The 27,838-nt window shown below is 35.1% G+C and overlaps 1 protein-coding gene and 1 long non-coding RNA gene across 3 annotated transcripts; both read right to left on the reverse strand.

The window, feature by feature from the left end:
- Positions 1-1,118: 1,118 nt before the first annotated feature.
- LOC134747237 (uncharacterized) lies at positions 1,119-3,719 on the reverse strand. The gene is made up of 2 exons (XR_010128305.1): positions 3,527-3,719; positions 1,119-3,288 (listed from the first exon to the last, which is right to left on the reverse strand). It is a non-coding gene; the product is annotated as an uncharacterized LOC134747237 (long non-coding RNA).
- Positions 3,720-15,832: 12,113 nt separating this feature from the next.
- Positions 15,833-25,490, reverse strand: LOC134741673 (tubulin-specific chaperone C). Of its 2 annotated transcripts, XM_063674552.1 has the most exons (3): positions 25,251-25,352; positions 17,214-17,307; positions 15,833-17,154 (listed from the first exon to the last, which is right to left on the reverse strand). In XM_063674552.1, exons 1-3 carry the CDS (start codon positions 25,350-25,352, stop codon positions 16,184-16,186), a joined length of 1,167 nt encoding a protein of 388 aa, XP_063530622.1. In that variant the 3' UTR covers positions 15,833-16,183. The 2 variants fall into 2 exon arrangements, with proteins under 2 accessions (XP_063530622.1, XP_063530613.1); XM_063674543.1 differs by lacking the exon at positions 25,251-25,352 and adding an exon at positions 25,358-25,490 and having other exon boundaries at positions 15,833-17,307.
- Positions 25,491-27,838: the final 2,348 nt, after the last annotated feature.

Consider the following 27,838-nt stretch of genomic DNA (forward strand, 5'->3'; position numbering starts at 1 on the left):
GAATGACACAAATGGAAACATGTGTATTTATTTATTCACACGATGACGGTAGCGCTTTTTATCAGGCGTTGTTGGATTTTCAACTTTAAGCCTTGGTCTTTAAATCGAATTTAGCGTGCGGGCAGATTTCCATTTGTGCTAATCAAACGCTTTTTTAACGCGCGTTAAAAAAGCGCTCGTGAGAATGAGAGCTTAAAAAGCGTTGCGTGTGGGACGCACCTATAAGTAAGAGCGAGAAAGCGATATCTTTTTTCGCTCTTACTTATGGGTGCGTCAAACACGCAACGCTTTTTAAGCTCTCGTGCGAGTGGGGCCATATACACATCTTAAACCGCGTTTTTGAGAAAAAGTTAAAAGATGTTTGGAACGCATTTTACTATTGAATGAGACAAAGAAAAAAAGTGTCCCCAGTTTTTCAAACAAATTTTGGGTGTCAGTTCTGTAACGGTGCATACAAAATGTATGTGAAAATGCGTTACAAAACTAACATTTTTTTTGGGACGTTTTTTTTAAGGGCCCTCCACACTCATGCGCGAATCACGAAGCGAAGCCGCGAACGTAAGTGTGGCGTCGATTTCGCGTGAGTATCATGATGGTGGGTTTACATGGAACAACAACACATGGAGCTGCGGTATACGTCAGGAGTTAGTGCTAGCAATGTGCCAAATGTGCGCCAAAATTGGAGCAATGTGCTCTTTAAACTCCAGAGATATTTAAGATATAAATGACGTCCGCTAACCTGACGTCAGGTTGGTGGGTGCATTTCCAGTTCTAGCTAATGGCTGCCTACTCAAGGGTGAAAATACTGCCTTCCACATGTATGAAGAACAATCAAATTCAGAGAGCGGTTAAATAGTAATACCTATGGAATTTAATAAGTATATATATATATATAGACGCCTGCTTATTTGAAATAGCAATGATAAAGATATGATTTGTGATATCGCTGTCTGATACAGTGACTGTATACTTTTTACACTGTGTCCATAGTATGTACCTCACGAGTACATACAAAAGCCCCTTTAAAGTCTGCCTATGACGCTCTTGGTTTCTTGGGTTTTTGATATTGATTTTGAGCTAAAGTATCGCTTATTATATAATAAATTAAATAAAACATATTTCTGGAAGAAGTCACCAAACCGTTTATTATTATTTTAGTAAGTGTGCGTTTCAATTTACCTAGCCTAAAATACAACTATTATATCCAGGGTGTAAAACCCTAATATTTATAAATAATAAAATGTATAATTATCCAAAAGGGATACAGTAATTATCTAATTATTCATCTTATTTTTATTAACCCCTTAACCATTTGTAAAGAAATACCTACCTATGTTATTAGTATTGTGCTATAATCCACTTGTTTAACCTAATGAATCAACATAATTATAATTGAATAAACTCAACAGTTATTGTTTTATAAATCATATGCATGCAATGCATAATACATCTACTACAAGTAACAGTCATAAATGTACTTACAGTGTTATCACAAAAAAATATTAAAAGAAGAGATTCTACTTACTTATTCGAAATGTTAGCAGGTACTTAGTAAATTATGCAGCATTCATTAAATAAATATTTCGATATTCAATACCTATACCTACCTACTTAAAAGTCAGTCATTAGTAAATACAAATATTAAAATATTTACTAAATTATATGTAATGAATATAATTATATTCAATATTCAAGGTGAACAGATTTTTCAAATTTTTTACTATATACTTATTACCTAGGTATACATAATTTAAAATTTGCTTTGGGGTAGTTTTTAAAGATTAGATACCCTCAAAGAAGACAACTTATTGTAACACCATGTTTAAAATAGCTACTATTGTGTGTGTTCAAATGCCATATATTGACATTGTTGGATAAAGCCTATTTATGACATTATATGTTTAATTATTGTTTATGGTAAAGGAAATAGTAAAAAAACAATTGTACAAATCTCAGCCATTACCTTAACTGTTTAAGCATGAAAATTCCTAATCACCATGAGTTGTCTACTAATGAAAGGTTGCAAAGAATTTAATATTCAATAGAAAATGACAATACCTAAAAATAACTGAGTGATTAAAAATTTACCAAATGCTTTGTAAAAAAAAAAACTGTTGAAGCAACATAATAAATCTTATCTTATAATATTCAAAGTCCAAGTAGCTTGGACGGATACATAACGAGGCATACGAAAGGTCAAGTTATAATTTGTGTTTCTCGGCATTCAGTACATATATAATTATCCTATAAATATTACACTTTAAGGTAAAAATTAGGCCCCAATCCCCAATTGTGATTTTAGAGATAAAGACAAATTAACAATGGCTGGCCATAAATAGCCGAGGGAAACTATCATCTTCTGTTCATCAACTTGTACATACATGTTTGTTGCTAGGACTAAGATCCAACTAGGGAACAAATCAAATTATTTAATGAAATATTTTGATTTGTGTTTTTAAGTAGTCACACTACTATATATAAATTATAAACTGAAATAGATATCATACACTAAAGAAAAAGTGACCAAGTCTACCCCTGTGGCCGAGTGGTCTAGTGGTCAGGACATTAGCCGCGTAAGCTGAAGGTGAAGACGTGGGTTCGATTCCCACCTCGGCCACCCGTGGACTTGGTCACTTTATCTTTAGTTTATGATATCTATTTCAGTTTATAGGACTAAGATGTTTAGACAATGTTTGATTTCTAACAAATCTTTGTTCATTGATTGAATTATATGTATAGTCTAAGAAAAGTCATGTCCGAGAGTTAGATAGGTGAAGAAGATGGCACTCTTTGCTTTGTAGTAATTGAATAGATTAAATTTTAACAACCAGTTACCACATATATAAAGCTAGCTTCATTAGTTGTCATATTTGAAGCATGAATTTGTCGTTATTCATCTCACAATGAATCTGTTTAGTATGCTAGTATAGTATGGATCCATGCATACATTTAAATTAAAGTTCACTACCTAAGATGCAGATCTACATCCTGAAGCGTATGGACAGTTAAGTAAAAATTTGAACAGAGTTTATCGAAAAATCATTTGAGATAAAGATAAGTTAAGCCACCACAAATTGCTATAATAATAGCAATTAAAACTAAACTAATAATCTTAGTACAGAAACAAAAGATGATGACTCCCAGTACAGCAGCACAAACCAAAGCAGCCGCCCAAGGAACAGTTGTCAATTTAAAAGCAGGTTTTTCATCTTGTTTTTTATCTGCAGTTGTTGTAACAATAACTGCAATAAGGAAAACTCCCACCGTCCAAGTTATTACGCGCGCCATCTAAAACAAGGATATAAATAGCGGCTTTGTTCGTACTATACAATTAAAGTAGTGTGACGCTCTAGTTCCGTTAAAAAAAATGAGTCACTCGCAAATTAAACATTTAGTAGGTACATTTTTAGACCATATATAATAAGGAAGTTAATTTACTAGTGAAACCCAACGAGTTTGCACAAATGAGAAGCTAATTTTGTAAAATACAAAAGAAACTTGGTAACAGTAAAATGTGTGTACTTACTTTTACGTTATTAGGTTACAAGAAAATTTAAAATATTCCGATGTTCTATTGTATTGTCAGCAGATCCCACGTATTTTCTCCACTAATGACTATACTTAAGCAGCCTTTGATTGATTGTGTCTTCCAAGTCAAAAATTCCTTGTTCATTTGTGCTTTCCTATCGCTTCAGCCATACTTCAGCTTACTTTGTTGATGTTATTTACATATTTACATTGATGTCAATGTCAACCTTGTCACTGTCACTGTCAAAGTGTAAAAGGGCTCTACAGATGTGACGATTGGGACTTCCGGTTCGAGCGCCATCTTGATAGTTAGCATCGTGATTAATTACTTTGTTTTTTGCTTATTAATATTGTTTAAAGTGTAATATCGATAGCTTATTATACAGTAAACTAATGTGGTAGTGTGCAGTGAATGGAGAATTAATTTTGAAGCGCGTTTAACCACCATCTTGGAGTCAACGGCCGGTAGTCCACGTGCTTCTTGTAAAGTCTAGCTATCGATTTACAAGAGCTATCACCGTACACTGTCTTGTACAACCGTACAATTTTTGTCGTTTGTAAACCTCTCAATACCTTGATACTGGCGAAATAGTCCCACTGGGCTGAAGCCATAATTTTAAAAGAAGAAGAAGAAGATGTGACGATTTATCAGCACAATAAAATTGTATAAAGATTTCGCGACTTCGCTTTTTTAGAGGTCGATAAAGGGCCTAAGATAATTATAATCCACTTTTTTGAATGAAAATCTTTGAAAATCTGCATCTAAAGCATTTTTGTCATTTCATCAACTGGCTACTTCGAGCAACACGAAAGGGAGGCGGCATTCGCAGTATTTCCCCTCTGCCGAGGTACAAGAAGTCCAGCCTATATAGAATCGATTACACATATAGATAGTTTGAACCAACGTTTCAGTAATTAAATATCATGTATAAATGTGAGGCTGTAATGTTTATGGACTTTGGATTTAAACTTAGGCAATTATATAGCTCTCATAACATCAACCAAATAATTAAACATGCCGAAATAAAGTTATACCTATTTAGGTAAACTTATTTTTACATTATGTACGTAATAAGAATCAGGCCTCATTATCACGAGCGCTTTTTCAACGCGCGTTAAAAAAGCGCTTGAATCTGCTCGCACGCTAAATTCGATTTAAAGACCAAGGCTTAAAGTTGAAAATCCAACAACGCTTTATAAAAAGCGCTACCGCCACGCCATCGTGTGAATAAATACACATGTTTCCATTTGAGTCATTCAAACGCGCGTTGAAAAACCGCTTGAATCTGCCCGCAAGCTAAATTCGATTTTAAGACCAAGGCTTAAAGTTGAAAATCCAACAACGCTTGATAAAAAGCGTTACCGTCATCGTGTGAATAAATACACATGTTTCCATCTGTGTAATTCAATCACTTATTTACGCGCGTTGAAAAAGCGCTTGAATCGGCCTGCAAGCTAATTTCGATTTAAAGACCAAGGTGTAGAGGGCCCTCCACACTCATGCGCGAATCACGGCGCGAAGCCGCGAACGTATGTGTGGCGTTGATTTCGCAGATTGTTCACCAAAGTTGTTCACGCCTTCGCGCCTAGTTCCCCGTTTTTTGTCGGTTTATTAGCCCGCGTCAAAGGAGGCGCGAAGCGCGAACTGACAAAACTCCACATTACACACTATTTTGACTCACATGTGGCAAGATAAATAATAATTATATTATATAAAGCGGCTATATTTTACGGCTTTACAACAAAACAAAATGGAAAAATAGTTTAATCACGTATGATGCCATAGATATCAGCTTGTAAGGTGTGGCGTCAATGATACAACTGTTGGTGTCTAAATACGAATATATTCTGTTAAAATAACGCGTACATGCTATTATATACTACAGCTACGTACATGTGGTGGTGAGGCATAGTAAACACACTACACCTCCCCCCTTGAAGAAAAAAAATGATTAAAATATAAAACTTAATCTATTTTTTTACGTGAGCACTGAATAGTACATTTAGTTAATATAATAAAATAATAATTACAGAAAAAAAGGATTATACATCAAAACAAACTTATTACGCTATTAAAGCAGTAGATACATTAAATTTAAAAGAAAATTAGACATAATGAAGCATCAATGTGCTTATAAAATGTTTGGTTACAATAAAAAAATACAATTGATATCAAAATTATAAAAATCTTATAAAAAATATTTATGTATGCCTTGATGAGGAAACGAAGCACTTTATTTTAATTATTTTTACATAATTAACTTAATAAAATTTACTTGAATACACAAAAATAACTACTATGTACTTATTTATAAAATAATAAATCTAAACAAAATAAAAATAAACTACAAATATGTTAACTTTATTTATTTATTTATTTATTTAATCTTTATTGCACAAAAGAAAATACAATCGTACAAAAGGCGGACTTAATGCTATGAGACATTCTCTACCAGTCAACCTTCGGGCAAAGCAGATAATTTGTAGGCGGTGCAACATAGTGATTACATATATACAAGTATAGTTAAATAATGGATAGGCATAGACATACATACATATATCTGTATATATAATATTCATATAAATACATACAATATACATACATACAAATACATAAGATATCAGATGAAACTTTCAAAACAGAAACACTAAGAATACCTTTACTAAACTTTAATTAATTAAAACGTTTTACGTTGGCATACCCGCAAATAATTGTTAAATGTTTTTTCCGTGATAAAAGTATTTTTTATGAACTTCATGTATAGGTACCTATTCACTTTATGTTTCTGACGTCAGTTAATCCTCATAATTATACAATTATGACTTATACTTCACATTGTATTATTTACTTATTTCAATAGTGCACCTTTAGCGTGCATTACTTGTGACACGGGTACATAAAGCATATTTCGTGGTCGGCCGACCTTGTAATAACAATATATTTATTTGGTCAAGACACAAGGTATTTTTTTTTAAACGCGCAAACATACTTTATATTTTATTCATTCAGGCAGTTATTTTAACACATCCTTTCATTATATCCTTCCATGTGTCCAAGGAGTCTCCACGATTGATGCTCGATCGAATCATGGTCAGACATCCAAGGATTCCCTACCTGCCTTGTGTCTTGGTGTACCCATGCTAACCTAATCGTTCAAGGCCGCCTCTTGGGCTAACGAAGATACGAAAGGTACTTTTTTTTAAATATTTTTTTACGTTCACACATTCATATATCAATCAGCCTTCCCAAGCACTACTTAAATAAAATGCGATCCGATCATACAACAATTCCATCTCCCCAACTGTCGCTCAAAAACCATATTACATTTTTTTTTCTTAAAACTATTCCATTTTAAATCTTTACATTACATATACTTACAATTTCAAACATCTATAAAACCACAAGCCATAAACTCCAACTTTAAAATAATCCTAAGTATTCTTATACCAACTAATAATTCACCGCAAAACGGAGCCAGTTCACATTGGCTCCCACTTTCCGAAATGTGTCCCTTCCCGTGACCAACACTTTAGAGCTTCTTGGTCTAAGTTTAAAATCAAACTTAAACTTCGGGTCGACTATTGAGTCTAGGGCTAAAACTGCTGCCAAAAAACTTGGTGTCCTATTTAAGGTGAAGCGGTATTTCACGCCGAATCAGCTTCTCTCCCTATACCAAGCACAGGTCCGCTTGTGCATGGAATACTGCTCCCACCTATGGGACGGTTCTGCTAAATATCAGCTGGCGGCCCTGGACTCAATAGAGCGCCGGGCTCATAGACTCTTTGGCGATGACCCATCTGTCAAGTCAAGGATACAGAGCCTTGAGCATCGCCGTCGAATCGCTTGCCTATCGGTGTTCTATCGGATACATTTCGGGGAGTGCGCACAGGAACTGCACGACCTGATCCCACTTTCCCCTGTCCATTATCGGACATCCAGGCGCGTGGAGCGAATGCACCCGTTCGTGGTCCACATTCCATTCGTTCGGACGAAACGTTTTGCCTCCTCCTTTTTGGTACGGACGGCTAAGGAATGGAATGCGCTCCCGCCATCTGTATTCCCTGATCAATATGACCTCGGTCTCTTTAAAACAAGAGTGAATAGACTGTTACTGATCGCTGAAACCCATAAACGATCACAATCCTACATTTGGTTTTTACATCTCTTTTTTACAATCCGATTCATTTATCAATATTGTCATCATTTAATCTCACTTTAATCTTTAATCCGTCAAGTCCGTATTATATGTCAACTCCGTTACAAATTACATTTTAAAAGTCAAAATAATCCTTAGCTAAAAACATTACTCATCTAGTATAATAATAATAATATGATATATGGTTAAAAGGCGGTATAACAGTATATTTTAGCATTATTTGGTATTTAAAAAAAACTGTTAAGTTTTATATGTATGATTAAATTTGTTCTAATACCATTACATATTGAATTCAAAAGATCTAAAACAGTGCTGAAATGTGAGATGAAATGACAGACTCCGCGTGCCATTCCATTTAAGGAGTACACGCGCCGCCGTCATGTGGGCTATATTCGTGAAGGATGAAAGTGTGTCATGTACTAGTATAGGTAAAGATATTATGATACTTTAGAGGAACGTAGTTGGGTGAGAAAAAGGTACCGTTGACGGGTAGACTTAGACTGATTTATTAAATCATAATCAAGTGTTTTATACATCTCTAATCTACGGCGGTACAGACATTATCTTAATCCAATCAGCGCGTGCTCTAACCTATACTAAGTTATCGACACGCGCCGATAATATTTCGCTGACCGCCATAGTTATATAATAACATAGACCTAGCATTACATAGACCAGCTATACGCGTGCGCCCGTAAGGGATAGACATAGATGACGTCATAAACGTGGGGATACCATATTGGTAAAAATTACCCCAATATTTGATATCACGTTGGGGCGATTACCCTGGAGGCAAAGTTAGCTTGTTTCACGGTATTAAAAAATTGTTAAATAAAATGTCAATGGGCCGTTCTTTTTAGGCGTATAAACAATGAAATACCTCCTATAATTCGCGCAGGCAAACGCAAGGCACGCAAAACTAAACATGTTTAGTAAATAAAACGTAAAATAAAATGTATTATGGGTTTTAATTTACAGAAATCACAAATGGCAATCACACCAATTAATGTACACCACATTTAATCTTCACAACATTTGTTTATTTATTTTTTGGAATTAGAAGTACGAAAAAACTTCGAGGTCAAAATTACCCATAAAAAGGATCATTTTACAAGTAATGTTTTGTTAATTTGCGTAAATAATTGCGATATTTTTATTGAAATCGTTTGATTCTACATTGCTTTGAGTGTAACGTAATTTTACGATGTTATTCACACATATTGCGTTAAGAGAAAGGTGTAAAATACCGTACTTACGTGTGAAAGGTTATGATCTCATATTTTTGCTCAGAGCGGCTATTACAGCCGATTACAGAACAATTCACCAGTATTTTATCAAAGTTCAAGCATTCAAAACGCTAACCATCACTATATTTCATAAGAGAAAGCACAATTTCATACAAAACAACGATAATTAAACAAGCAACGAACAAACATGATATGTCACGTACTTATTTGTTTGCCACAACCTCGGTTGTGGCAGCGGTGGAAAAGTGAAACTATGACAAGGACAAACAATAACAGCGCTTTCTCTGCTACTCCTACTGAAAGATACATAAGACTATCCCGTTCGGTCATTTTCCCCCACTCCTCATGACCGATCCAGTTATACTAGATTCATGTATAATAATGTTATTTCAAAAAATGATAAATGCACGAAGCAAAGAAAAAAAAAATGAAAATAATGTGCAACCAAAATATATCAAACATTGAAAATTAATTACTTTCTCCGTTATAGGATGGCCTTTTATCCATATGTGTTTCTTCATCTAGCGGCATTTTCATTTATAAAATATTATCGTACTTAATTACTTAGATTCGTTACGTTCTCACACTCAATTACAAAATTAAATGTCTGAAAAAATTACAATTAAAAACTTTAAAAATAGAAGTCATTTAAAATTGTATAATGTCTGTTTTCCACTTTTATTTTACTAATTTTTTAACTACCACTGTGATACGCTGGACCTTGTGCCTTGGCTAAGGGCACCCGTAGCTGCAGACCACACGCCCTTATCCACCGAAACGAACAACGCCCAGCACCAACCATCGTCACGAAAATTATAAGTCCTAATTTTTATTTTTAATAAGGTCATTCTTATTTGTGTCACGTTTACAGTCACTTTTATTTTATTTACTTCACTGTCCGAGGAGTATTCATAGGCACTCAATTATATTTTACATTGTTTGTTTTTTTATTTTTTTATTACATATTTATTATTGGAAGTGTCCGTTTTCACCTTTTGCCATAGCACAGACAAAAAAACAAGGTTCCGTCATTTCACCATAAGTTCTCTGAATTCACTGTTTATCGTCCTGCCGAATTACTCACTTTCACTGTTTTTAATTGCCTCGAAATGTGTTCTCGTACGTTTCTGGCGGACGCGGAGCGCCGCCAGCGCAGCGCAAGGCCGCACTGGCAGGATCGCCATGTAAGGTGTGGCGTCAATGATACAACTGTTGGTGTCTAAATACGAATATATTCTGTTAAAATAACGCGTACATGCTATTCTATACTACAGCTACGTACATGTGGTGGTGAGGCATAGTACACACACTACAAGCTGATGCAATTCCGCCATCTTGGCAAAAACCAAACTGCGAAATCGCCGTGAAGTTTGCGAGTGTGGAGTCATACGTCAACGTCGCGATATGTTCTCTCCGCGAAGTCGCGCCGCGATTCACGCACATAGTCTGGAGGGGCCTTAAAGTTGAAAATCCAACAACGCTTGATAAAAAGCGCTACCGCCATCGTGTGAATAAATACACATGTTTCCATTTATGTCATTCAAACACAGTTCACATCGTGCCGACATCATAGTCACCCTAGTGAGTTTGACAATTGGGGATACCAATTAATATTCAAAGTTACTACACTGCTACTAAAGATAGATATAACTCCGTAATAGATGGATACAGACTAAGGAAAAAACGTGCCTCGAAAATAAAGAAAATTTGATTCTCGATCAGAGGGCGCTACTAGCTTTGGCCTACTGTCGTATAGATGGCGTTGACGGTTTCGTTTGTTATTTAACAATTTTAACGCATATCAGTGAAAGAACATGAGTCAAAATCATAAAAATAATTAATGCAAATAAAAAAAATATCATTTATCCATATTTAAATACATTTTATCGTATTTTTATATATTTTTAGTTTTAAGGTGTGTCGATAGATGGCAGTGAATTTACTGGGGTTACAAAATTTACTATGACAGTACCGCTCTATCTTATTATATCCTCTTTGCTGCTACCATACTAAAATTAATGTTTTTTTATGTTGTACACATGCTTAGTTTAATCAGTTAATTATATTAACATCATAATTATTTAGAAATTACTTAAAATATATCTGAACCGAATATAGCACTCAAATATTATAAGAAGGTAATTAGGGCGAGCGAACCGCGAACCCTATCACTATTCGACAATCTATGCATTCTTGTGGCACACTTTACAGAAAAACTATAGCACTGTTAGCTTTGACATTTAACATAGTCATTTAAATTCATGTCTAGATGTGTTATCAAACATAAAAATATCATCTTATAAACATAAAAAAATAGAATAAAGGAATAACACTTTGTATGACTACTAACGCCATCTGTTAGAAAAATAATGAATTAACATTCGTACCTACTAATGTTAATTCTTTATTTTTCTAACAGATGGCGTTAGTATTAAAAAACCGAACAAGTGCGAGTCGCACTCGCCCACCGAGGGGAACTACATCACCTGTGAAAATTTCAACGGTTCATGAGATACAGCCTGGTGACAGACAGACAAACGGACGGACAGAGGAGCCTTATTAGTAATAGGGTTCCGTACCCAAAGGGTAAAAACCGGACCCTATTATACTAAGACTCCGCTGTCCGTCTGTCACCAGGCTGTATCTCGTGATCTGTGATAGCTACATAGCTAGACAGCTGAAATTTTCACAGATGATGTATTTCGGTTGCCGCTATAACAACAAATACTAAAAATAGAATAAAATAGAGATTTAAGTGGGGCTCCCATACCACAAACGTGATTTTTGACCGAAGTTAAGCAACGTCGGGCGGGGTCAGTACTTGGATGGGTGACCGTTACGGAAGTTACGGAACCCTTCGTGTATGAGTCCGACTCGCACTTGGCCGGTTTTTTACCCTTTGGGTACGGAACCCTAAAAAAGGGAAGGACAAAATAAAATCTGTAACAGACAGGCGTACCGGGCAGCGACCGTGGTCCGGTCACTATATTTCTTTCCAGCTCTCGGTTCTCCACTCCATACAAACGTAGTTACGCTCTCATTTTAAAACGACTAGCTAGATTGCTCTGAAACTTTGTACTTACAATAGGATATGCCTGTAATTAGTTTATGTAGCTTCGGATACCATAGTTAAAAAAAACCGGCCAAGTGCGAGTCGGACTCGCGTTCCAAGGGTTCCGTACATTACAGACTTTAAATTACCAAATGATATAAAATCAGAAGAGAAATACGTTTCGTTTGTAAATAAATTAAAAAACATGCTAGTGAACAAAGTGTATTACGATATAACAGAGTTCTTGAATGATAAGTGGCCCTAGTAATACAAAGCATATAATATACATATAAATACTAATGTTAAAACAATTAATTTTATTGTAAGTTAATTATTTTAGTTTTAAGTTTTTAGTATTAAGTACTTATGTTGCTACACCCTTCCAGGGTACATGTTCACAAAAAATGGTGTAAATACTTAATATGTTGTCCATGTGTGCAAATAAATGAAATGAAATGAAATGAAATAAACAATGTATTTTTTTGTGAAATACGAGTAAAATGTCTATAAAAAACCCGTAGGGGTCGGATCAAAAACTAAGTAATTAAGTCCGACTCACTCTTGACTGCACATTTCTAATAGGTTTTCCTGTAATCTATAGGTAAAGATCCATTTAGTGTATATTTTCCAAATTTTTAGACCCAGTAGTTTGGGAGATAAAGGGGGGAATGGTCATTTTTTGCCTATTTTCTTGAATAACTTCTAAGCTGTTAATCCTAAAATTATTTAAAAAATATATTTGAGATGCTCACAATGAGCTCTTTCATTTGATATATAACACGATATAGTTTGAAAAACTATTTTTTATTATTTTCTCATTTACCCCCCAAAGTGGCCCCTATGTTTAAAATTAATTTGTTTACGTTACATGTCCGTCTTTGGGTCACAAACTTACATATGTGTACCAAATTTCAACTTAATTGGTCCAGTAGTTTCGGAGAAAATAGGCTGTCACAGACGGACAGACAGACGGACATACAGACGCACGAGTGATCCTATAAGGGTTCCGTTTTTTCCTTTTTAGGTACGGAACCCTAAAAATACAGCGAATTTGTTTTTTTTTACAAAACTTGTTTTTGCTCTATTTCATTTGTTTTATAAGCTTGAGCTATATTAACTATAGTTTGTCAAAGGACTGTCTCATTTCAAACATAGACGAATCATACTATCTTTGTCTTACACTAGTACTAGCACCCAAAAGAAAAGGATGAGTACAGTTTTTTTTGTTCTTATTTACTGACAATTTGGTTTGACCAACTATAATTACACGCATAGATATACCTTATGTCATTGTATGTGTCAAGTTTCGTTACAATTCAACACGTAGTTTTAAAATGAGAACGAAACTCGTTCGTTCGTTCGTTCGAAACGTTTGAATGGGAAGGTGAAATTCGGCCGAACTTGCTGTCTCTATCACTCTTCCATATTAGTGCGACAGTGACAGCTGCGTTTCCTTCGCTACGTATCGGAAACGATAGGCATGCGGGTTACGCACCCTGGTTACAATAATAAACAAAATCGTTAAATATTTAAATGTGAAGTTAAAGGCGTTATAATTCTTTGGCGTGAAATAGAAAAACTTTCTATTGGAGCGTCAGTCATCATGAGGTACCTATCTATAAGTACCTTTAACAGAAGCATAGAAAACTGCTGTCTAAACGCGAAGTATACTTACAGCTAATCTTGGTGAAAACATGAAAAATTTAAATTATGCTCTCACCCATCGCGGAACAATGGTTCTGGACACTTAGAAGGCTTGCGTGGAGCCGAAGCCAACACGTAGTAGCCCTTCTGACACTTACACCGAGCGATTGCTGGCAAAGTGGTACCTTTTGATTGAGAACGCCACAAATATTTATTTTATTCTGTTTTTATTAATATTTGTTGTTATAGCGGCAACAGAAATATATCATTTGTAAAAAAATTCAAACTCGACCATACTTTCTTGTAATAACAGCTGGTGGATTCACCAATTAAAACTATATTTATCTGCTGAATAATATGTAGTTTAATGTTATTTTTACAAAGCGTTCTAAATGTTTTTATTTATATTCTCAGTCAGTCTTGACACTTGCGTTTTGTTATTCCTCATATCAATGGCGTTTTGTTTTAATCAACAGTTTAGGTATGCTAAGATATAATACTAGACATTTACTGGTATTAATCAACTATTAAATATTAACAATATTTATAACAATGTTGATAATGTTTTATAAAACATTAAATTACAATAATACCATAAACTCAAATAAACTCTTTAGTGGTGTAGACTGTCAAGCCTACAACTAAACCAGTCTATATTACTAATAGGAACAGTCTCAGGAAATATCTAACACTTGCAAATAAGATGACCAGAATAGCAAGAATCCTCACAAATAGCTTTTTGGCCTTCTAGGCTCTTCGGCTCCATAATAACCCCTTGATCGAGCCTGCTCATAAACCCAATTTGATTTAAATTAAGTAGAACAAATTTAGCCTAGCCAACCGTGTGTAAGCCAAGTTGAATGTAAGAACTTCGCTTCGCTCGCTCGTTCGATTATACTCTGGCATAGCGACCTTGTCAGTAGTAAAAGGCGGTAAATATAAAAAATTTTGAATCGAAGAACTTCCCCATAGAAAATTTCAATTTCGCGTCTTTTTTTTATCGACAAGCTGGGTGTGTTTCATTCAGTATAGCTCTAGCTAGAGTTAGACCAAGATAACTCTGCAGTGATTTTGATAGCAAACACTATTTTAAACAACAAACCTATGAAATTATGACGTATAAATAACACTTGCAGCGTTGTAACCGTCAGATTAAGGAAATGCGTACAAATCCAAAATCTTCTAAACGATTTGTTGAACCCCTCGGCAACCAACGGATCAAGATTAGACGGCTAAAAGTGGTAGACTCCATAAAATAGCAAGATATCACTAACATCTAGTGATGTACCGACTATGGTTTTGGCCGACTAATCGGCGCTCGGATGGCCGATTAGTCGGCTAAGTTCATAATCGTTACTTCCCGATAAAAGTTACATTCGTATGGCCACTGCAGCAGCTTTGTCTAAGTTCGGGTGCATTAGAAAAACAGTTGTTTTGCTCTTTGCATCGTCGAACTATTTACAATATGAACTGAAAGATGTTCCGAGCTGCATGGAACTAACGTCTAGTCGTATGGTGTCCCAATTCAACTATTAGTGACATTGTTCATCGGTACTGCTGATCGCAGCAGTAAACCTTGTTGGGGACCTTCCCAGGAGCTTATTTCCCGTACGTAGTGGCAAATCAAATATCCCACCCCCAATGGCTATGGACTTTACGAGCAATGTGCTCTGCAATCACACATACAACATTAATAATTCCCATGCGGATTATCTCATACTTAATTCGATCTCGCAGGGAAATTCAAAGCAAAACTCTCACTCTCCCTGTTGGCGTTTGAGCACTTTATACTAACATAGACTTTTCTTAAGAGACCCGTTTTTTCAGGTTGGCATCATAGTAGGTCCTAGCAGCTTAATTAAAGGCGCCTCAAGTAATATAAATAATTATTATTATTACCTACTGTAGAAAAACCAATTTTGCACCCTAAATAAATATTTGAGTAAAATGAGTATAAAACATTTGATTAGTATTGGCTGTTTATTTTGTTTATGTCCTCTTTTTCTGTAACTAATAATAGGCCGACTAATCGGCCTTTTTTGTCGACTACAAATATGGCCGGCGGCAATATATTACAGTAGTAGTCCGATCTTACTGACGCGCTCAAATAACTATAAAAATCCTCTCTTGGGCCCCCCAACCATAACTTTTTTACCTATACCTATACAATACAAACTGATGTTTAATAATATAACAAAATATAATGTGATAAAATGCTTTATTACATAAATTGTTTTCCAATCTAACAAGTACTATCTATATTAATGTAGATTAACTAAGCAGTTAGACAAAGATTTTAAGTAATTATTATAACAAATTCCAATTTTATTAGTCTTCCATATCAAACTACAGGTTTTACATGTATTTTAGGGATAAATAATTCAATAAAATTTTTAATGCCTTGAGACCGAATTATTTCCGGAAGGTTAATAAATTATTAATTATTAGAATTTTATTTAGTGTTGAAGCTTAATTGCAACTCCCATTCGGAATGTTTGAGTCTTGATTAGTACAAATATTAAATTAAATACCAGTTTTTTTTTCTTTAATTATCTTCAAGGAGTTTTTGACCAGTATACATTCCAATCGTTGACTCGATCAGAAACATCTAAAATAGACCAATTGGGGGAAGGGATATCAGGAGCGAGCCAGTTGAAGTCATCTAGACAGTTCCAATTATTGCTCTTCTTATCTAACAATGACATGTTAAAATGCTTCTCTAAATCATCATACTTCAAGTTATATGGTGATGTCCTAATCTCTGTGCAGTCTTCTACAATACCTTTACTTGTCACATGCAAATAGATATCACATTTTGTTGAGGTGTGCATTCTCAGCTGCTGGCATGCCACAACAATCTTGCAGTTTGTACATTTCTCTAAAAAAACGGAGGAAGTTACGGGGCCAGAAAGAATAACGCAGTTGTCCAGGTTATTCATGTGCAGTGTGCCCATGACACCCTTTAAACTAACTGTGCAATTTTTCAGATTGCGCAATGTCACGTCCCTTTGAAATAGTTCATCATTTTGCAATGCCAATATTTCATTTTCCTTTAGATCAAATCCAAAAAGTTTTTCGTCCCATTTGTTGCTCTCTGTCTTTCCTGCGCCATCATGTTCATCCGCCAAGTTCTGCTTTTGATTATCCGATCTAGGCAACTTCTTTCTAGTAAAACCAAATTTTTTTCTTGGTACATATCTGTCTTCTAACTCATAGCATTTTGTTTGTAGATTTTGAACTATTCCTAAATATTTGCGCATGTTAAACTCCTTCAAGAACAAAGCTGACGTGATTACATATTTTTGTAGCTCATTTACTTCTTTCTTAATATTGTCAAAGTGAGATGGGAGAGTTTTAATTTCTAATGTGGGTACTTGGGAGAGCAAGTCTTCAATGTACTCTGATTTTATTTTGAATGCTCCAGAGAAATATTCTTCATTTTCGTTACAGGCATCAACTTCTTCTCTAGCCTTGTGTGCCTTGTGAAGCTTTTCCAGTCTTTGTGCATCTCTTCTGCTTAGTCTCTCTAACACTGTGTTTTTGTCATTCATGTTTATTTCTTTATTAGGTCTTCAATTTTCTTATTAAGCTCGGAATCCTGTTTTGCCGCTTCTTTCAATACACCTAAGGTTTGATTAGCTAATTTTCTTGTGTCAGTGTGCTTCGATTCTTGATCATACTGTAACATAAAAAAAAAACCGTATAAAAACTGCTACAAGTAAGTAGAGATAGATAGAGGTAGGTAGGCAGTGTTGGCCGAACGTTAATGCCATTGACCATTAAAAATTAACCATTGAAAAGGTTAATGGCCATTAACCATTAACGGAAAATGAATTAGGCCATTAACATCAATGGCCATTAATATATTTTTTTTCAAACCATTGACAATTAAAACGAACTAATGGTTAATGGCTTCACAAACCATTAACAATTAAATCAATTTTTAATGAAAATTAAAATGTGATTGAAAATTAACAATTAACAAGAAGAAATATCATAATTTTATAAAGGCGTCCAATGGATCAAAGGTCTGCAAGACACAACTTGTAAAAGTTTTGAGTATGTATTACTCATCCTCCTTATGAACCCTGGCTGTACCTAGTGGAACTTAGGTTTGGTGCAGCATAGGCACGCGCTGTTTTGGTCATCCGACTGGTCTTGATGAGCACTTAGGAGAGCAGTACCCTTTGATAGAGCTGATGGTGAACCCTGGCAGTACCTAGTGGATCTTAAGGTTTGGTGCAACATAGGCACACGCTGTTTTAGTCATCCGACTCGTCTTGATGAGCACTTAGGAGAGCAGTACCCATGATAGAGCTGATGCTGAACCCTGGCAGTACCTAGTGGATCTAAGGTTTGGTGCAACATACGCACACGCTGTTTTAGTCATCCGACTCGTCTTGACGAGCACTTAGGAGAGCAGTACCCATGATAGAGCTGATGCTGAACCCTGGCAGTACCTAGTGGAACTAGGGTTTGGTTGACATCAGTCAAATTTGACAAATTGACAGTTTTTGTCATTTTCAGTAAAATTATCTTTTTGGGATAGAATTTAGCACCAAGTAACATTGTTAAGTGTAGATTTATACTATCTGTCAAAATTGACATTTTGTGACATTTTTGACAGTTTTGGATCCCAGATCGAAACGGTTTGTCCAATTTTGATAGGACCTTCAACTTTAGTCATGGGATGGAAAATGTAGTTTGGCACATCTGTCAAAACTGTCAAAATTGACAGTTTGACAGTTTTTGTCATTTTTAGTGAAAATTAACATGTTTTGTTAAAGTTTGGTACTAAGTTACATAGTTTAGTGTTGTTTGACATATCAGTCAAATTTGACAGATTGACAGTTTGTCATTTTCGGTGAAAACTATGTTTTTGGGATATAATTTAGCACCAAGTGACATTGTTAAGTGTAGATTTATACAATCTGTCAAAATTGACATTTTGTGACCTTATTCGCATTTTTGGATCCCAAATCGAAACGGTTTGTCCGATTTTGATAGGACCTTCAACATTAGTCATGGGATGAAAAATGTAGTTTGACACATCTGTCAAAACTGTCAAAATTGACAGTTTGACAGTTTTTGTGAAAATTGTTAGTTTGGTACTAAGTGACATAGTTTAGTGTTGTTTGACATATCAGTCAAATTTGACAGATTGACAGTTTTTGTCATTTTCGGCGAAAATTATCTTTTTGGGATATAATTTAGCACCAAGTGACATTGTTAAGTGTAGATTTATACAATCTGTCAAAATTAACATTTTGTGACCTTTTTCGCATTTTTGGATCCCAAATCGAAACGGTTTGTCCGATTTTGATAGGACCTTCAACATTAGTCATGGGATGGAAAATGTAGTTTGAGACATCTATCAAAACTGTCAAAATTGACAGTTTGACAGTTATTGTCATTTTTAGTGAAAATTAACATGATTTGTTAAAGTTTGGTACTAAGTGACATAGTTTAGTGTTGTTTGACATATCAGTCAAATTTGACAGATTGACAGTTTTTGTCATTTTCAGTGAAAATTATCTTTTTGGGATAGAATTTAGCACCCAGTGACATGGTTAAGTGTAGATTTATAATATCTACCAAAATTTAACTACATTTTCCATCCCATGACTAATGTTGAAGGTCCTATCAAAATCGGACAAGCCGTTTCGATTTGGGATCCAAAACTGTCAAAATGTCACAAACTGTCAATTTTGACAGATAGCATAAATCTACACTTAACAATGTCACTGGGTGCTAAATTCTATCCCAAAACGAAAATTTTTACTGAAAATTACAAAAACTGTCAATCTGTCAAATTTGACTGATATGTCAACCAACACTAAACTATGTCACTTAGTACTAAACTTTAACAAAACATGTTAATTTTCACTATAAATGACAAAAACAGTCAAACTGTCAATTTTGACAGTTTTGACAGATGTGTCAAACTACATTTTCCATCCCATGACTAATGTTGAAGGTCCTATCAAAATCGGACAAGCCGTTTCGATATGGGATCCAAAACTGTCAAAATGTCACAAACTGTCAATTTTGACAGATAGTATAAATCTACACTTAACAATGTCACTGGGTGCTAAATTCTATCCCAAAACGATAATTTTCACTGAAAATGACAAAAACTTTCAATCTGTCAAATTTGACTGATATGTCAAACAACACTAAACTATGTCACTTAGTACCAAACTTTCAAAACATGTTAATTTCCACTAAAAATTACAAAAACTGTCAATTTTGACAGTTTTGACAGATGTGTCAAACTACATTTTCCATCCCATGACTAATGTTGAAGGTCCTATCAAAAACGGACAAACCGTTTCGATTTGGGATCCAACTGTCAAAATGTCACAAACTGTCAATTTTGACAGATAGTATAAATCTACACTTTACAATGTCACTGAGTGCTAAATTCTATCCCAAAAAGAAAATTTTCACTGAAAATGCCAAAAACTGTCAATCTGTCAAATTTGACTGATATGTCAAACAACACTAAACTATGTCACTTAGTACCAAACTTTAACAAAACATGTTAATTTTCACTAAAAATGACAAAAACAGTCAAACTGTCAATTTTAACAGATGTGTCAAACTACATTTTCCATCCCATGACTAATGTTGAAGGTCCTATCAAAATCGGACAAGCCGTTTCGATTTGGGATCCAAAACTGTCAAAATGTCACAAACTGTCAATTTTGACAGATAGTATAAATCTACACTTAACAATGTCACTGGGTGCTAAATTCTATCCCAAAACGATAATTTTCACTGAAAAACAAAAACTTTCAATCTGTCAAATTTGACTGATATGTCAAACAACACTAAACTATGTCACTTAGTACCAAACTTTCAAAACATGTTAATTTCAACTAAAAATGACAAAAACTGTCAATTTTGACAGTTTTGACAGATGTGTCAAACTACATTTTCCATCCCATGACTAATGTTGAAGGTCCTATCAAAATCGGACTAACCGTTTCGATTTGGGATCCAAAACTGTCAAAATGTCACAAACTGTCAATTTTGACAGATAGTATAAATCTACACTTTACAATGTCACTGGGTGCAAAATTCTATCCCAAAAAGAAAATTTTCACTGAAAATGATAAAAACTGTCAATCTGTCAAATTTGACTGATATGTCAAACAACACTAAACTATGTCAGTTAGTACCAAACTAACAAAACATGTTAATTTTCACTAAAAATGACAAAAACTGTCAAACTGTTAATTTTGACAGTTTTGACAGATGTGTCAAACTACATTTTCCATCCTATGACTAATGTTGAAGGTCCTATCAAAATCGGACAAACAGTTTCGATTTGGGATCCAAAAATGACAAAATGTCACAAAATGACAATTTTGACAGATTGTATAAATCTACACTTAACAATGTCACTTGGTGCTAAATTATATCCCAAAAAGATAATTTTCACTGAAAATGACAAAAACTGTCAATCTGTCAAATTTGAGTGATATGTCAACCAAACCTCAGTTCCACTAGGTACTGCCAGGGTTCAGCATCAGCTCTATCATGGGTACCGCTCTCCTAAGTGCTCATCAAGACGAGTCGGGTGACTAAAACAGCGTGTGCCTATGTTGCACCAAACCTAAGTTCCACTAGGTACTGCCAGGGTTCAGCATCAGCTCTATCATGGGTACTGCTCTCCTAAGTGCTCATCTAGACGAGTCGGATGACTAAAACAGCGTGTGCCTATGTTGCACCAAACCTTAGATGAACTAGGTACTGCCAGGGTTCAGCATCAGCTCCATCATGGATACTGCTCTCCTAAGTGCTCATCAAGACGAGTCGGATGACCAAAACAGCGCGTGCCTATGTTGCACCAAACCTTAGTTCCACTATGTACTGCCAGGGTTCAGCATCAGCTCTATCATGGGTACGGCTCTCCGAAGTGCTCATCAAGACGATTCAAATGACCAAAACCGCATATGTCTATGTTGCACCAAACCTGAATTCCACTAGGTAGTAGGTACTGCTACTACTGCCAGGGTTCAGTCAGGGTCATTTTGCTCTCATTTTAAAATATCACGAATTTAATTTTATTACGTTAATGCAATTGAGAGTAATTCTAATTAATATTTTGAAACTTTAATGGCCATTGAAGTTAATCCGAATTAAAGTTAATGGCCATTAACGTCTCAATAATTTAATCCGAATTAACTTTAATGCAATTGGTGCGTAATGCAATTGGTTAATGGCGGAACTAATGGTTAATGCAATTGATCAATGGTTAATTAAAATTAACAATTACGGCCAACACTGAAGGTAGGTAATAGATAGAGAATCTGACATGTCACAAACATTAAAACTGGACGCTCACGCTTACGTTTTTTAAGTAGGAAATTGTTTGCCATGGAGGTCTTTATAGAGGTCATATATTATCATGTTATGTTATGCAATTTTCAACCGAAAGCATGATTTACCTGTTTTATAATAAATAATTTTTGCTATAACATCAATTTGATACAACCATTGTGATTCCACAAATTGATACAAATATTGATTATTTTATTCAAAATAGGGCTCAAAAAGCAGGTAAAAATTGATTATATTAACAATAAATATAATATATACCTCACAACACTTTTCAAATATTGTATGTATGAAATTAATTCTAAAATACAATAATCATATTATGACTTTGGATGATTCCAAATTCAAGTCCAACTATAATAATGAGTTTATTGGGGTTATTCCCACTAGTTACCATCAAATTGTTCCCACTGGTAACAACTGAGAAAAAATTACAGTAGTTACCACCAACACTGTTTGGTTTGTAGATGTATTAGTATTGAACACTAACAAATGTTGGTGGTAAATACTTACTAAAAAAAATCACTGGTTACCAAGTTCGTGGTAACTATTGGGAAAATCGTCCCTCAGTTGTTACCAGTTTGATCAGGTGAGAAGAAAATTGTCAGTTGTTACCACTGGTAACAACTTAGTGGTAACTAGTGGGGATAACCCGTTGGTTGTTAATAGCTCAACATTCATCCCAACAATGATTTAGAAATTATCAAGTCAAGCATGCTACTCATTTTTTACAAAAAAACTATCCACCTGTTAGTGACTAATTAAAACTGTTGACAAATCAATGGTAAATTTTAGCATCTTTCTTTAAATTACTTTGAAACCATTATCTAAAACTTATAAAAATATATATTATATTTGGGATTCTCAAAAGTAGCCCTTGCATTTGTAAAACTTTGGTTTTTACTTTTAATTTACTCCCCAAAAGGCTACATTTCGAATCAGTATGACAGACGTTCGGACAGATAGACATACAAATGATCCTATAAGAGTTCCGATATTTCCTTTTGAGGTTTGGAATACTAAAAATAAATTTCATTCTAAAATTGTTAATATTGATCATACTTGTTTTAATGATAAGCAAATTCATATCTTCATCATCATCATCATTAGCTAAAAACTGTTTGTATGGTGGCCCGGCGTTCATAGTGTCATTAGCACTATCGGATTAAGACATACATATATACATATACACATACAAGTTAAAGGTCTCTTTTTCATGTCCTCCCGATTCCTAGAGGTCCCCAAATGTTAAATGGTGTGGACAAGAAAAAGGGGCCTTCAATTTATATATGTACATACTAAATTTCAGGACTGTTCTAGAGTTTCGCAGTTAGTCTTAATCCGATTGTGCTATATTCAGTACTATATAGTTTTATTACATCTTTGTAGAAAAGAAATTACAAGAAAATTAGACAGTATAAATGCAGTGTAATGGAATTAAATTAATTGCATTTTAGTGTGAACTTTGCTCAGTTTCTATTTTTTTTTTTCACTAGGACAATTAAGGGGAGATCCTAAACTTGAGATTTTAAAAGGTACCTAAAAACCATTCCCTTTTTTTTGTAAGAATTTAGTACTTATTAAAATTTTGGTGAAATGTAATTTGTTCCTAAAATCTTAAATTTACTTTGTGAAAGCAGTTCAACTCAGTTTTGTTCAAAGATCATTTCATTGTTATAAAGAAAATAGAGAGCAGTAGAAGGTCAAGTTTGATTATGTAATCATAATTTTTTTCTTAACATCAGTCCAGTGCAAAATTGATTTTGAAAAACTTTTCCTGCTAGGATTTTTTCCTCCCTTATACACAATATATGCAGTGATAATGGGATTCAATTAACAGTTTTAATGTAAATTAAATAATGTTAAAACGAATGTAAATTAAATAATGTATATGAAGTATGAGTATGTACCTAGTCGGCTCATAAGTTCTGTCACTGGCCTTTAAAATTTAAATTTGGAACTCCTAAAACAAAAACCGTTCTGCATTTGAATTTCGAATCTTTATTAAATATTTGAGTAGTATAATTTTGCAATTTTCTGTTTTCTTCAACATGGAGTGGACGCTTAAAGATAGCCGTACCGCAATAATTGCACTATATCGTTGTGGTCACTCGCCGACTAAAATTTTTAAGCTACTTGAAAATTTAAAATTCTCTAAGATTTGTGTATCGTACCATAGAAAGATACAGTGAGGTCTCTAGTTTAAATGACAAGAAAAGAAGCGGTCGTCCGCGTACAGCTAGGACTCCAGCGGTTGTACAAGCAATTAGGGCACGCATTGCCAGAAATCCCGCTAGGAAACCAAAAGTTATGGCCCTCCAGATGGGTTTGAGCAAAAACACGGTGAAAAGAGTGCTTAATCAAGACCTGAGACTTCGTGCTTATAAACGAAAAACTGGCCATCTTCTCAATGGTCGGCTTTAAGCTTTAAGGCTTAAAAGATCTAAAGCTTTATTGAAGAAGTACGCTAAAAATAAGCACCGTTGTATACTGTTTTCGGACGAGAAAATTTTTGACATAGAAGAAAACTGTAATAAACAAAATGATAGAGTGTACGCTCGCAATAGTAAAGAAGCGTCTAATAGCATTCCCCGTATTCAAAGAGGTCATCACCCTTCATCTGTGATGGTTTGGCTGGGAGTTTCTTATGCGGGCGTCACTAGTATGCATTTTTGTGAGAAAGGAGTAAAAACTAGTGCCAGTGTACCAAGACACGGTGTTGACTAATATTGTGAAACCACTATCCCATACGATGTTTCTAAACCAGCATTGGGTTTTCCAGCAGGACTCTGCTCCAGCCCATAAGGCAAAGTCTACACAAGCCTGGCTCGCCTCCAATAAAATCGACTTTATACGGCATGAAGATTGGCCCTCCTCTAGCCCAGATCTTAATCCTTTAGACTATAAAATATGGCAGTATTTAGAGGAAAAGGTGTGCTCAAAACCTCATGCAAATCTAGACTCGCTGAAAAAATCTCTTGCTACGGCAGTGGCCAATATCGACATGAAAGTGGTGCGTGAATCCATTGACGACTGGCCATGAAGACTTCAAGCCTGTGTAGATAATTATGGCGGTCATTTTGAATAAATGTTATACATTTAGATTCTCTAGTTTATAAGCTTTCAAACGCTGTACAAATTATACGGAATAAACTTAAACTTTTGATTTTATTTGATACTATGTATATGACAGAACTTATGAGCCGACTAGGTATACAATTTTGAAAGCTACATGAACAAAACATCACAATCAGCCCATAATAATAATATAATGACCTTCTTCAGCAGTTCTTCATTAGGTTTGGCCAGTTTGAACATGGCATAGCCAAGCCCTCCGAACGTAACCACCCAGAAGGAGGCCCTAATAGCAATGTCCATCTCACCGCTAGATCTTGCCCTCGTTAGTCCACACCTTGTAGTCAAGCTCTCGGGTTTTGTGGTCCGCAATCCGTTCACCCAGTTGGTAATAGCCTTCCAGAACCCAGTTGCAGTTCTTGTGCATGTACAAACGAAAATCTGTGTAAAGGAATACATTGGCTGGTTAAGAAGAAAGAGACAAACATACTGATTTCTGTTGACTGACGACGTATGTGCAAAGATATTGAATTACGGAACCATAAACCTAGTAAGCTAGGCTTTCATCATGGGTAAAAGACAATTGTATACAATATAAAGCCTGACCAGTAATATATGATAATTGTCAAGAGGGCGCTGTTCATTCTCATGTATGTATGACTGTTCAGTATAGTATGAAAAATATTTTTTAAGTAAAATTCTGCAACATGACGCGTGATCATATATTCCGGTCAGGCTTAGGTCAGGCACCTTCACTGGGTTGGGGTATATAGCAAAAGGGGCCCGATTTTAGGACCGAAAATTTACGACCAAAATTTTTTTTTGCATTTTTGATTATGTTTTTTCTTTACTTTAAAGGAGACATTAAAATAAGCATCTTTTATTGATTGAAGTTTTTTTATAAACTTGACTGTTTAGGAACTAGAGCGATCTGAAGTTGCCAGCGACAGTTGTGGCGAGTTCGGCCATGGGATTACTAAGGAGCCAGACCAGTGCCTCAGAATAATTAATAGGCAATAATGTGTGTAAATTAGTTTTAGGTTAAAAAAAATGAAAACAAAAATCAAGAAAAAAAAGGACCCGGGTATGTCCTTAAACTATGTCCAAAAGAGAGGTATGGGCACTGTGAATGACATCTCGCTTTGTGTGGTAGGGTACAGGACAGCGGATGTCATTCCAGATCTAGAGCAGAGCCCAACTGGGGAAGTACCTCCACCTTACAGAAAACCGCAGCCAAATAACACTAGACCCTACTCATAGTGTTGTGTTCCTGCCGGTAAGTAAGGTTGCCAGAGCTCAACGAGGGAGAGGAGTGTTAGGGTCGGCAACGCGCGTGTAATATCTCCGGTGTTACAGGCGTCCATAGGCTACGGTAACTGCTTACCATCAGGCGGGCTGTATGCTTGATTGCCACCGACATGGTATAAAAAAAAAGGAAAAAAGTTAGGTAAGGTTCAATTTTGGTTTAGGTTAGGTTAGTGTGTCATCCTGCCCGAAGGGCATAACTACCCAGAATAAAAGCCGCCGCGAACGACCCTGTCACAGAAATGACTACCTATCACCAAAAAAATTTAGGTAAGGTTTAATTTCGGTTTAGGTTAGGTAAGTGTGTCATTCTGCCTGAAGGGCATAACTACCCAGAATAGCTACCCTGTCACAGAAATTAATTTTAATTTTGTTTTTTTTTTACCCTAAAACTAATTATTGCCTATTAAAGTTTAAAAAAAAACTAACAAAAAAAAGTTCTAAAATCGGGCCCCTTTTGCTATACTCTGACCCTTCACTGTGATAGGGGGTCGAAAGACCCCTTGTAAAATATGGTTAATTACGAGTTACGCTAATTGCCGCCGCGAAGGTGTTAAATGTTATTAACCTCCAGTGATAATATTTATGACATTGACAAATTATTAAAAAACCGCCCAAGTGCGAGCTGGACTCGCGCACGAAGGGTTCCGTACCATTACGCAAAAACAGCAAAAAAAAAACACGTTTGTTGTATGGGAGCCCCACTTAAATATTTATTTTATTCTGTTTTTAGTATTTGTTGTTATAGCGGCAACAGAAATACATCATCTGTGAAAATTTTAACTGTCTAGCTATCACGGTTCATGAGATACAGCCTGGTGACAGACAGGCGGACAGCGGAGTCTTAGTAATAGGGTCCCGTTTTTACCCTTTGGGTACGGAACCCTAAAAATGGTTGATATAATTATAATAAAGAATATATGACAACAAAGATACAAAATGAATGACCCACATAAAAAGGTAGGTATATATCACATGTAGACAATGAATTCCCGAATATACATTTCTCATTCATGAAACACGCCTTAATAGTCTCATAATAGTAAAACAAATCATAAAGTTCCAGATTTGTAACATTCAAACAAAAGCTTATAAGTACAAATAAAAAAGAACAGAACTTGCCTCTTTCCGTATTTAGCTTAAAATACACTCCGTACGACACAGCGATTCCAAGTGCTTCCAGAATAAAAACAGTTTTCAGAGTTTTACCGATCCACTTAGAGTAAGATGCAGGTTGCGGCTTTTTTACTAGCATAATATAAAAATACTAAAATCGTAAAAGATTTTCTTGTTTAACGAAGTTTTTTTATTATCGCAATTCGCAATATTATTTGGAATAAAGCGAAATGAAGAGGCCGAGATGAGATGACGTAAATTTTTTTTTTAGTGTGTGTTGCCAATTGCCATTGCCATTGTGTTGCCTTGTTAGAGAGTTAATTGTTTAGGGCCTCTATAGATCTCACGATAATTGCATTCGATTTTCG

Source organism: Cydia strobilella, chromosome 1 (genome assembly GCF_947568885.1).
Source record: "Cydia strobilella chromosome 1, ilCydStro3.1, whole genome shotgun sequence".
In the NCBI taxonomy this organism is placed as follows: domain Eukaryota; kingdom Metazoa; phylum Arthropoda; class Insecta; order Lepidoptera; family Tortricidae; genus Cydia; species Cydia strobilella.

Bases quoted from the DNA above. Each gene is read 5' to 3' on its own strand.
- LOC134741673 (XM_063674552.1), bottom strand. From the start codon at position 25,352: ATGGACATTGCTATTAGGGCCTCCTTCTGGGTGGTTACGTTCGGAGGG. The intron at 17,308-25,250 runs GTCATTATATTA...TTTATGTTACAG, and splicing joins ATGAAGAACTGCTGAAGAAG to TATGATCAAGAATCGAAGCA. The intron at 17,155-17,213 runs ATAAGAAAATTG...ACACAGTGTTAG, and splicing joins AAAACAGGATTCCGAGCTTA to AGAGACTAAGCAGAAGAGAT.